General features: G+C 53.9%; 2 protein-coding genes across 4 annotated transcripts in view; both read left to right on the plus strand.

The window, feature by feature from the left end:
* EMILIN1 (elastin microfibril interfacer 1) overlaps positions 1–890 on the plus strand; it is a gene marked incomplete at its 5' end in the record, with an annotated part of 7,698 nt that extends 6,808 nt beyond the window's left edge. Inside the window, one exon of the mRNA XM_010840692.1 lies at positions 141–890. Within this exon, the coding sequence (XP_010838994.1) occupies positions 141–478 (338 nt within the window). The remainder of the gene's footprint in view (positions 1–140) is intronic.
* A 350-nt stretch (positions 891–1,240) lies between these two features.
* Positions 1,241–10,318, plus strand: part of KHK (ketohexokinase (fructokinase)) — a 14,044-nt gene continuing 4,966 nt past the window's right edge. Inside the window, exons 1-4 of one of the 3 annotated variants that reach the window (XM_010840611.1) lie at positions 1,241–1,877; positions 5,227–5,343; positions 9,256–9,390; positions 9,592–9,726. In XM_010840611.1, the coding sequence (XP_010838913.1) occupies positions 1,786–1,877; positions 5,227–5,343; positions 9,256–9,390; positions 9,592–9,726 (479 nt within the window). In that variant the 5' untranslated portion in view covers positions 1,241–1,785. The remainder of the gene's footprint in view (positions 1,878–5,226; positions 5,344–9,255; positions 9,391–9,591; positions 9,727–10,318) is intronic. The other 2 variants (XM_010840613.1, XM_010840612.1) reach the window with 2 other exon arrangements.

A 10,318-nucleotide genomic window follows, 5' to 3' on the forward strand; every position in this document is an offset into this window, starting at 1 on the left:
TCTGTGGAGCTCAGGTCCTGGTAGAAGAGAGGTAGAAAAGACCCAGAGGGTCCCTCCGTAGTACAGTTCTGGAAGGGCTCCCGGACGCCTTCCCAGCCCCTGCCACCTGTCCCCCTCCTCACTGTCACTCTTGTCCCCAGGCGTGTTCACGGCGCCACTGGCCGGGCGCTACTTGCTGAGCGCGGTGCTCACGGGGCACCGGCACGAGAAGGTGGAGGCCGTGCTGTCCCGCTCCAACCTGGGCGTGGCTCGCATAGACTCCGGTGGCTACGAGCCGGAGGGCCTGGAGAATAAGCCGGTGGCCGAGAGCCAGCCCAGCCCAGGCGCCCTAGGTGTGTTCAGCCTCATCCTGCCGCTGCAGGTCGGGGACACGGTCTGCATCGACCTGGTCATGGGGCAGCTGGCGCACTCGGAGGAACCGCTCACCATTTTCAGCGGAGCCCTGCTCTACGGAGACCTGGAGCTCGAACAGGCGTAGACGGCGGGGTGGGGAAGCTGGGGGGATCGGGTCCCACCCGCTCGAAGTGTCTACGCGACCAAACAGCCAGCCAGGGGGCGGGCTCCCCGGGGTCGCGCCTGGGACGCGGTGCCGACCCCCGGGGAGCCGCAGCAGAGGCGGCCCGAGCCGAGCGGCGTCCTCCCCATGGTTGGAGTGCACCGGGTCGGGGACTCCGGGGTCCCCTCGTCCAGACCGTTGGCCTGATCGCCGTCCCTGCAGGACCCAGACTGCGGAGGGGCCCATCCTGGCACCCTCTGCTCCCCCAACTGGCCTCCAGGCCGAGTCCCTCGGCTCCAGGGCTCTGTCGAGGGGGATCCGGCCCCCACCGCCATACTAAACTATTCAGGAATAAAGACACTTGGTTTTTCTAAAAAAAAAAAAAAAAACTAAACAAGCCGTCTGCTCTACTATGTGTTCATGGGTCGACAGGAGTACACAGGGGACGGAGTGAGGGAGCCCCCGACCAGATTCGCGCCCTCAGCTCAGGCCGGAGTAGCTCTGCCCGCACCTGCTCTAGACGCGCGAGCGCGAAGCAACTCCTCCGCTTAGAGCCCCAGCCAGGCCCTCCGCCTGCTCACGCCCTTTCCACCCGAGTCCGCCAGAGGGCGCCGGGACCCGCGACCTCGGCGCCGCTGGGCGGGGTCTCCCGTCACGTGACCTCCGCGGCCCACCTTGCGTGCCCCGGCTCCTCCGCGGCAGAGGCGAGGCCTCGGCCTGGGATTGGCCCGACCTCGGGGGCGGGGCGGGGCAGCCGGGACAGCGCGAGCCGCGGCTGGGGATGCTTGCGGGTCAGGCCGCAGCTGCGAGGCCCGACTCAACCCCGCGGGCTTGGAGTCCGGAGAGAGATTGGCTGGTGCGGGAGCGGGCGGCTCACGGGATGCTTTTCTGCTGTACTTTCTCTTGGCGTTCAGGAGGTTGCCTAGCTACGCTTTAGAGAGCTTTGCATCAGCTCCGAGTCCATCTGACAAGTGAGGAAACTGAGGGCAAGAAGTGGAAGACGTAGCCATCTCCTGGGCCACGCAGACTGCCAAGGAGAGGCCGGGTACCGAGACCTTGGGGTCTGCGCTCCCAGGTCCTCTGGAGTGGGTGGTCGTGGGGAGCAAGGGCCCGGCTCCGTCCCCTGCACCCCACGGCACCCCTCGCCGCCGCCGGAGGCTCCCTGGAGGAGGAGTTCCGAACGCGGAGGAGGAGCCAGACTCTGGGAGCCGGGACACCATTCACCCGGATAGGAGGCAGAACCAGGGAGGAACCCCGTCAGCCAGGCAGAAAGCTCCGGGAGCAGCTTCATGGAAGAGAAACAGATTCTGTGCGTGGGGCTAGTGGTGCTGGACATCATCAATGTGATGGACAAATACCCAGAGGAGGACACGGACAGCAGGTAGGGGCGCCCGGGCCCCTTGGTGACCCCAGGGGCCGCTGCAGCCCCGCGTTGTGCCATGCGGCCAAGACTGCAGGGATGCAAAGCCGGGGCCCCGCAGCGAGGTTGTGAAAGTCGCCTTGGGAGCCCGTGTCTCATGCCCTCTGCCCGGGACCTGGGGAAAGAATTGAGGCCTTTAGTATTAAGTTCCAGGCTTTGGATAGCATTGTGTTCTCCACTTCCCATTTCCAACCCTGGGACCTGTCAGACATCATTATCCCCATTTTACCAAGTAGACTAAGCAAGTAGAGACCCTGAGAGACACAGTGACTTAACTGAAGGGCACACAGCTAGGAAGGTGCAAAAGCAGTGCCTTCCTTTTTAACAAGACCTGTGCACGTGCCTATCACCAGCATTTACTTCTAATTTATTTACCACTTATAGATCTCATCTGTTTCTTTTAAAGTGTTTTTGAGGTAGCTTACAATAAGAAGTACGTGCAGTTAGACTGTTCAAAAACATTGAAAACCATGGTCTTTGAGCTTCATCGTATCTCAGGGCTTGCTGGCGCTGCAGGCAAATTTGGAGATGCTATGAGTTATGGTCCAGCTGGTTCATAAGCCATACAGACTTTTTCCTTGTGCTGAATTCCAAAAGGAGCTTACCAGAAGTCCTTTTTACAGTACTCAGTGAACAACATAATGGAAAACATCCTTCATGGTTGTCTGGTGGAAGTTGAAGAGTCATTTGTTGGTTCCTGTATTTACTCTTGATAAGAACTGCACCATTACACGTCATCCCAAGACACTCCAGTGCAGTGGAATCTGTGACTTTCTCTTGGGGTAGTCTAGTGCTTAGAATACAGAGAAGAATTGCTTCTTGGCTCTCAGTTGTCAGAGCCAAGAACTGGATAAAAGGCGAGTTCAAGACTGAGCTTGGGAAGATGCTGCAGTGCCAGTAACCATGAGGCTCACTGAGGGAGAGCGCCGGGAGTTCTTCAGGCCTTGGATCCATACAGCACTATCACAGGCATTATTACATGCTTTCCTCACAGCAGCCCATGGGAAACATGTAAGGATCAGTCCTGTTCTGTCTTTATAGATGAGGAAGCTAAGGATTTGGAGAAATGAGACAGTTTTTGTAAGGGGCCACATAGCTAATGAGTGGCAGGACAGTAGTAAAACCCACGTGTCCTAATTCTAGGTCTCCAGCCCTCTACCCTCTCAGGTGCTCCCTGTTCCTTTGTTGCTGCCCATCTCATGGAGGTGACCCTTTGCTTTGGGCTGTTTGTTTGCCAGACGTTAGAGCCTCCAGCAAAGGGTGAAGGCACAGTGGGGGCTGGGCACAAGGGTGTGCTGCTATATGTACCTCACCCACCTGCCAAGGTCAAGTCGGCCCCAGGACTTGGTTCACAGTGAGGGATAGGCTTACTCTCAGGAGAACAGTGAATTCTAGGGCTACAGGTTCTCCATGAACTGTGGGGGACCTCAGGGGAACCTAGAGTGCCTGCTTCACTAGAGCTGAGTCCCAGTCCCTTCGAGCTTGCTTGTCAGGAGGCTGGGACCAGAACCTACTAGTCCCCCTGATGGGGGCCGGTTCCGAAGATGGGCACTAAGCAAGGTGCCTCTCTGAAGAGACCCTTCCCATGTCCTCCACGCCCCCTGCCCTTCAGGGGGTGCCTCCCCATCCCCCAGACCCATGGTTCTGCTCCTTTGTGGAGCAGTCTGCTTGTCTTCAGGGCCTCTCTCCCATGCGCCCATCCCACCCAGCCCAGCTCCTGGACTCTGTTGTGCCTCCCAGATGGGCAGACCTGAGTGGGAACCCAGGCCTTCCTAGCGTCTCAGCCCCTCCTGTCCCAGGCTCTCTCCCTGGGCAGTGGAGAACTCTCAGGAGGTGCTACCTGGAACTCGGCCAGGGCCCTGAGGAATGGCCTGGCCTCTCAGAGTCCAAGCATAAAGGCCCTTCCAGAAAGCATCTTCACGCTCAGCAGAGCGTTTCTGCACAGAAAGTTGGGCGTCCGTGTAACTTTGAAGGGTTTCCACAGAGTAAAGCTATAGCCCCTTTCTCTGAAACCTTCTCAGGCTGGGACCCAGTCAAAAATACAAAGCATTTGGAGTGGTTTGGGATCAGGAGACCTGCATTCTGGTATCAGCATTGTCCTTAACTGTTGGTGTGATTCTGAGCAAGTTCAGTCCCTCCAGGCTTCTCCTCTCTTCGCAGCATGAAAATTTCTCTAAAGCTCATAGCTTGAGAAATGTTGGATCCTTTACAGATTAGTATCCTTTTCTCATGGGATCATGGCCCCCTTTTCCAAAGGCTAAAGGGAACTTCAGTGTTAAGTTTTGTGTACAAATATACCTTAGTCTAAAAATTCTCCTTCATTTATTTCTCTTAATCAGTGGTTCTTTGGTGCTTGTCCCCCTTATGGTAAGCTACCGAGTTATTATTGTTATCCTTTTTGAAACTGGAAGAATAGAAACAACAGCCTGCACTGTTTACCTCACAGTATTATTGGAACACAAATGAAAAATTGTTCCAGTGATTTGACTGTATATGTGTGTTATCATTTTTGTTGATGATGACAGCCCATCAGGTGTATCCTGACTTCGTTTCCTTTTGCTAGATTTTCAGTAAAGATGGAGAAAAACAAAGGAAAATAAAAGGCAACTATGTGCTGGCATGGATGTGTTAACTAACCTTATTGTAGTAATCATTTCACAGTATATACATACATCAAATCATCCCTCTCTTCACCTTAAACGTACAGAATGTTATATATTAATAACATCACAATAAAGCTGAAAAAAAGAAAAACAAAGATGGAGAAACACTTGTCTTCACTCAACAGTCTGTTTAACTTTTGACAAGTAAAAGTTACCATGCAACGCCCCCACCCCACCTTCTTAAATGATCACAGTGTCCAGGTTTGCTTCTTGTCTTAATCATTTTAGTCTAAATTGTTACTGAAATGGCCTCTCCTAAGATAGGAGCAGCAGTAGATTTGCCACCTTTGGGAAGAGGCAGCTCTCAAGGAGGAGGCTTGATGGGAGGAGGGAGAAGGTGGGGAACTGGGTCACTGTTACAGAGGAGGAGGTAACCTAGAGTCAGTGGAACCCTCAAACTGTGGTGACACCGAGGGAGTGCTTTCCTGATGTCATAAGAATATTGGGAGACAGATATTAATCACTGTGAGCTTGAATTTAGCCTGGGCTGGGGAACAGATCTCGTCCTCACCTGAGCCTCTTCCCTTCGCTGAGCCTAAGGCTGGCCCGGATGCTTTCTGAGGGGGACCTCCTGGCTTTTTCATTCTGGGGGCCCTACCCAGGGCTCAGTCTGCTGGAGCTGCAGGGACCCTCCTTGTGTTTTGCAGGTGCTTGTCCCAGAGATGGCAACGCGGAGGCAATGCATCCAACTCCTGCACTGTCCTCTCCCTGCTTGGAGCCCCCTGCGCCTTCATGGGCTCGCTGGCCCGGGGCCACGTTGCTGAGTGAGTGGTGGGAGCAGGGAAGGGCGGCCCTCAGGGTGGGGGCAGAAGGAAGCCTTGGCTAGTTTTGGACAGCCTTGGGCAGTCTCTGAGAAATGGTTTGTGACCTCCAGAAATGGGTGGTGGTGCGGGGGGCGGTGGGGAGTGGAGGACCAGCATCCCAGACTTTCCCTGGTGTGGCTTATCTGCTGCTCAGTCATTAATGTTGCTCTTGTCAAGGTTTCATTTTCACAGCCTGTTTCCTTGGCCACTCCCTGGAGCCTGCTTCAGCTTCCCACCTTCTCCTTCTTTGCTTCCAACAGACTCTCTGCGGTGGATATGACTTTGCCCTTCTCACGTCCCTTGTCCTGCCTGTGCTTGTGGCAGAAGGCGGTTAGGGATGTGCTGTACCCACCCTCCCTCCAGGATGTCCTGCATCCGTGGTCCCAGGGTCCAGGCCCACGGTTTCTTTCTTAACTGAGGGGGCAGGGCCAGTGTTTGTGTCCCTGATGTTCACTGAAGCAGCGAGAGCTCCCTGCCCAAGGACACCCTGATGCCACGTGCTAAAAATGGGCCCAGACCCATGCTTCCATTGGCCAGAAGGCTGCCACCCATAGTGGCCCATGCACTTGCTCTGTGTTGGCTGCTGTAGGGACCCAAGAGCTCTTTGACCCCTGGCACTGCCAACTCAGCAAGCGCTTATCAGGAGGTGAGGCCCACACTTTGCCCACTGTGGGCACAGGGGCAGGCTGCCAGGTTGTTGGCCTGGAAAGCACAGCCCTTTGAATGCTGTTAGAGCCCAGCCCCAAGTTGCAGCCAGGTTCCCTTCCCTAGGAACCGGCATGGAGCAAATAATGGGGCTAGAGCCTGCCCTCTGGGGTGGGACAGAGGGACCCAGAGCCAACAGCTGCTCACTTGCCAACCCTCTTCAGCAGCTGCCTTTCCTCCCAGCTAGAGCGAGACCAGCCCTACTTTGAGTAGCAGTCATGCTGATAAGTGTGCCATTCCAAATTCTCCCCACATGCTCAGCAAACACTGTGTGAGCACCTCCCGTGTCCCTGGCACTGTGGGGACTAAAAGGTATGTGGCAAACCAAATCCTATATTCCATCCATGCAGTAGAAAAGTGTCAGTCACTCAGTCACGTTCAATTCTGCAATCCCACAGATGGTAGTCCCCCAGGCTCCTCTGTCCATGGGATTCTCCAGGCAAGAATACTGGAGTGAGTTGCCATGCCCTTCTCCAGGGGATCTTCCCCACCCAGGGATCAAACCTGGGTCTCCTGCATGGCAGGCAGATTCTTTACCATCTAAGCCACCTGGGAAAGCTACTGTTTAAAGGATCCTTAAGGTGTAAGACAAAGAATGATGCCCTGATGTGGTACCTTTATACCAATCTGTATTTTCCAGCTTGGGTGTTGCTGAAAGTGGGGTCCAGTCATAGTGAGAAAGGCCAGGATGGTGGCTGCACCACTGGGTGTAGTTGCCAGCTCCTGGTGACAGGACTCTGCATTTCCAAAGAGCTGGGAGGGGCGGGGTGGTCTCCTTGTTTTGCTGGTGCAGTCTTCCTGAGGGACTGCCCCCACACCTCGTTCTGATCAGAGGGGATTCTGAGCAGGAGTTCTGGACCCATACTGAGGGACCTCAGGCACTGGGTGGGCTCACCATCGTGGAAGGTGAGGGCAGTGAGTGGGCCCCCCGGCCCCCACCAAGGCAGCACCACCTCCTGGCTGGGCATCATGAAGGCAGGTGCGGAATGAGAGGAATCACATGAGGACAGGAAGGACTTCCAAGAGAGGAGTACCGGGGGATGGGCAGGCAGAGGGAACCAGGGGACAAAGTTCAGTTCAGTTGCTCAGTCGTGTCTGACTCTTTGTGACCCACGGACTGAAGCATGCCAGGCCTCCCTCTCCATCACCAACCCCCGGAGCCTACTCAAGCTCATGTCCATTGTGTTGGTGATGCCATCCAACCATCTCATCCTCTGTCGTCCCCTTCTCCTCCCACCTTCAATCTTTCCCAGCATCAGGGTCTTTTCAAATGAGTTGGTTCTTCACATTATGTGGCCAAAGTATTGGAGTTTTAGCTTCAGCATCAGTCCTTCCAGTGAATATTCATGACTGATTTCCTTTAGGATGGACTGGTTGGATCTCCTTGAAGTCCAAGGGACTCGAAAGAGTCTTCTCCCACACCACAGTTCAGAAGCATCCATTCTTTGGCACTCAGCTTTCTTTATAGTCCAACTCTCACATCCATACGTGACTACTGGAAAAATCATAGCTTTGACTAGACAGTCCTTTGTTGATAAAGTAATGTCTCTGCTTTTTAATATGCTGTCTAGGTTGGTCATAGGAGAAGGCAATGGCACCCCACTGAGTACTCTTGCCTGGAAAATCCCATGGATGGAGGAGCCTGGTGGGCTACAGTCCATGGGGTCGCTAAGAGTCGGACACGGCTGAGCGACTTCACTTTCACTTTTCACTTTCATGCATTGGAGAAGGAAATGGCAACCCACTCCAGTGTTCTTGCCTGGAGGATCCCAGGGACGGGGGAGCCTGGTGGGCTGCCGTCTATGGAGTCGCACAGAGTTGGACACAACTGAAGCGACTTAGCAGCAGTAGCAGCAGCAGGTTGGTCATAGTTTTTCTTCCAAGGAGCAAGTGTCTCTTCATTTCATGGCTGCAGTCACCATCTGCAGTGATTTTGGTGCCCCCCAAAATAAAGTCTCTCACTGTTTCCATTGTTTCTTGTCTATTTGCCATAAAGTGATGGGACTGGACGCTGTGATCTTTGTTTTCTGAATGTTGAGTTTTAAGCCAACTTTTTCACTCTCCTCCTCTTTCACTTTCATCAAGAGTTCTTCACTTTCTGCCGTAAGTGTGGTGTCATCTGTGTATCTGAGGTTACTGATATTCCTTCTGGCAATCTTGATTCCAGCTTGTGTTTCTTCCAGTCCAGCATTTCTCATGATGTACTCTGCATAGAAGTTAAATAAGCAGGGTGACAATATACAGCCTTGACATACTCCTTTTCTTGTTTGGAACCAGTCTGTTGTTCCATGTCCAGTTCTAACTGTTGCTTCCTGACCTGCATACAGATTTCTCAAGAGGCAGGTCAGGTGGTCTGGTATTCCCATCTCTTTCAGAATTTTCCACAGTTTATTTTGATCCGCACAGTCAAAGGCTTTGGCATAGTCAATAAAGCAGAAATAGATGTTTTTCTGGAACTCTCTTGCTTTTTCCATGATCCAGCGGATGCTGGCAATTCTGGTTCCTCTGCCTTTTCTAAATTCAGCTTAAACATCTGGAATTTCACGGTTCACATACTGTTGAAGCCTGGCTTGGAGAATTTTGAGCATTACTTTGCTACCGTGTGAGATGAGTGCAATCATGTGGTAGTTTGAGCATTCTTTGGCATTGCCTTTCTTTGGGATTGGAATGAAAACTGACCTTTTCCAGTCCTGTGGCCACTGCTGAGTTTTCCAGATTTCCTGGCATATTGAGTGCAGCACTTTCACAGCATCATCTTTTAGGATTTGAAATAGCTTAATTGGAATTCTGGGGGACAAAGTATCACCTTGTAATTATTAATACTGCCTTGTCTTGCACGGTGCAGGCCACAGTGCCCTCACCTGCTTGGTTCAAACAGGGTACATATCCTCAGTCCCAAAATCCACCCCATCTAGCGAAATCTTTCCTGCTTGAATCAGACTGAAGGCCAGGGTCAGTCAGGATCTAAAAGAATGTCCATGAGGGTTTTCCTCCTTGAGCTCTGGCCATGCTCTCCCACCTCTCCTACCCCCCTAAGCCTGTGACGAACCCCAGTCCCTTCCTAGCCTCTCCACTTGCACCCCAGGGCCCCTGGTGGCCCCACCACCTACCCTCTAATCCCCAACCCCCCGCCGAACTGCGCCTCCCCGGGTTACTCCGCCCTGGCAGTTTTGTCCTGGACGACCTTCGCCGCTATTCTGTGGACCTCCGCTACATGGTCTTTCAGACCACGGGCTCCGTCCCCATCTCCACAGTCATCATCAGCGAGGCCAGCGGTAGCCGCACCATCCTACATGCCTACAGGTTTGTACACCTGTCTGCACCCTGCCAGCTGCTGCCGCCACCATCAGTCAGCCCCCAGAGCAGGACCCTCCTCTCCAAGGCCTGTGTGCTCCCTAGTGGAAGCGCCGCTCCCCACTGGAAGGTCTGGAAGGCCCGGGCCACTTGGAGTCTCTAATCTGTGTCTCCTTGCCCTTCCCTTGGCTCGGGCTCCCCCCCACCAAGCTTCCTGGTGGCTGACTTCAGGCAGCGGGGCGTGGACGTGTCTCAGGTGGCCTGGCAGAGCAGAGGGGAGACCCCGTGCTCTTGTTGCATCATCAACAACTCCAATGGCTCCCGTACCATTGTACTCTACGACACGTAAGGCCCCCTGGCCTGGCCCGCCATAGCCCACCAATCAGCCTCCTCACCTGCCACGCAGGCATCCCAGTTGCCTGCCCTTCGTGGCCTCCCTCTTTGTACCAAAAATTGTCCCTATGCCATACTGTTCAGTGATTTTTGAATTGTTTTCAATTAGGGGACAAGTGAGGTGGGAAGGGGTGAGCTTTGCTCTGCCTGGTGACTTAGCTTTGGTCAACACCAAGGAGAGGCAGGCAGACCTATACAAAACGTAATTTATGATGTGATTCCTCCATAATTAGCCAATCAGAAGCCTGGGTGTGGGGGTGGGTAAGTCGTTCTGAGGGCAGGGGGATGGGAGATGTGATTCAAACCATCTTGATCCCTGAAGGGGGCACACTGGAGTTTCCAGGGTTGCCAGCCTGCAGCATGGCACCAGGAGCTGGGGTTTGGGTATTCAAAAAAGATGAGCCACTCCCAAGGGTCCAGCATAATAAGGCTAGACCAAATGCCACATACCATCCACAGCCATTGCTGAAAGAGGGAAGAGGTACATTGGGTCAGCAGATAAGGGCCATCTGATGATTTGCTTACCTGGTGGCGCGGGGCGGGG

Source organism: Bison bison, unplaced genomic scaffold, assembly GCF_000754665.1.
Source record: "Bison bison bison isolate TAMUID 2011002044 unplaced genomic scaffold, Bison_UMD1.0 scf7180017864145, whole genome shotgun sequence".
NCBI lineage: Eukaryota > Metazoa > Chordata > Mammalia > Artiodactyla > Bovidae > Bison > Bison bison.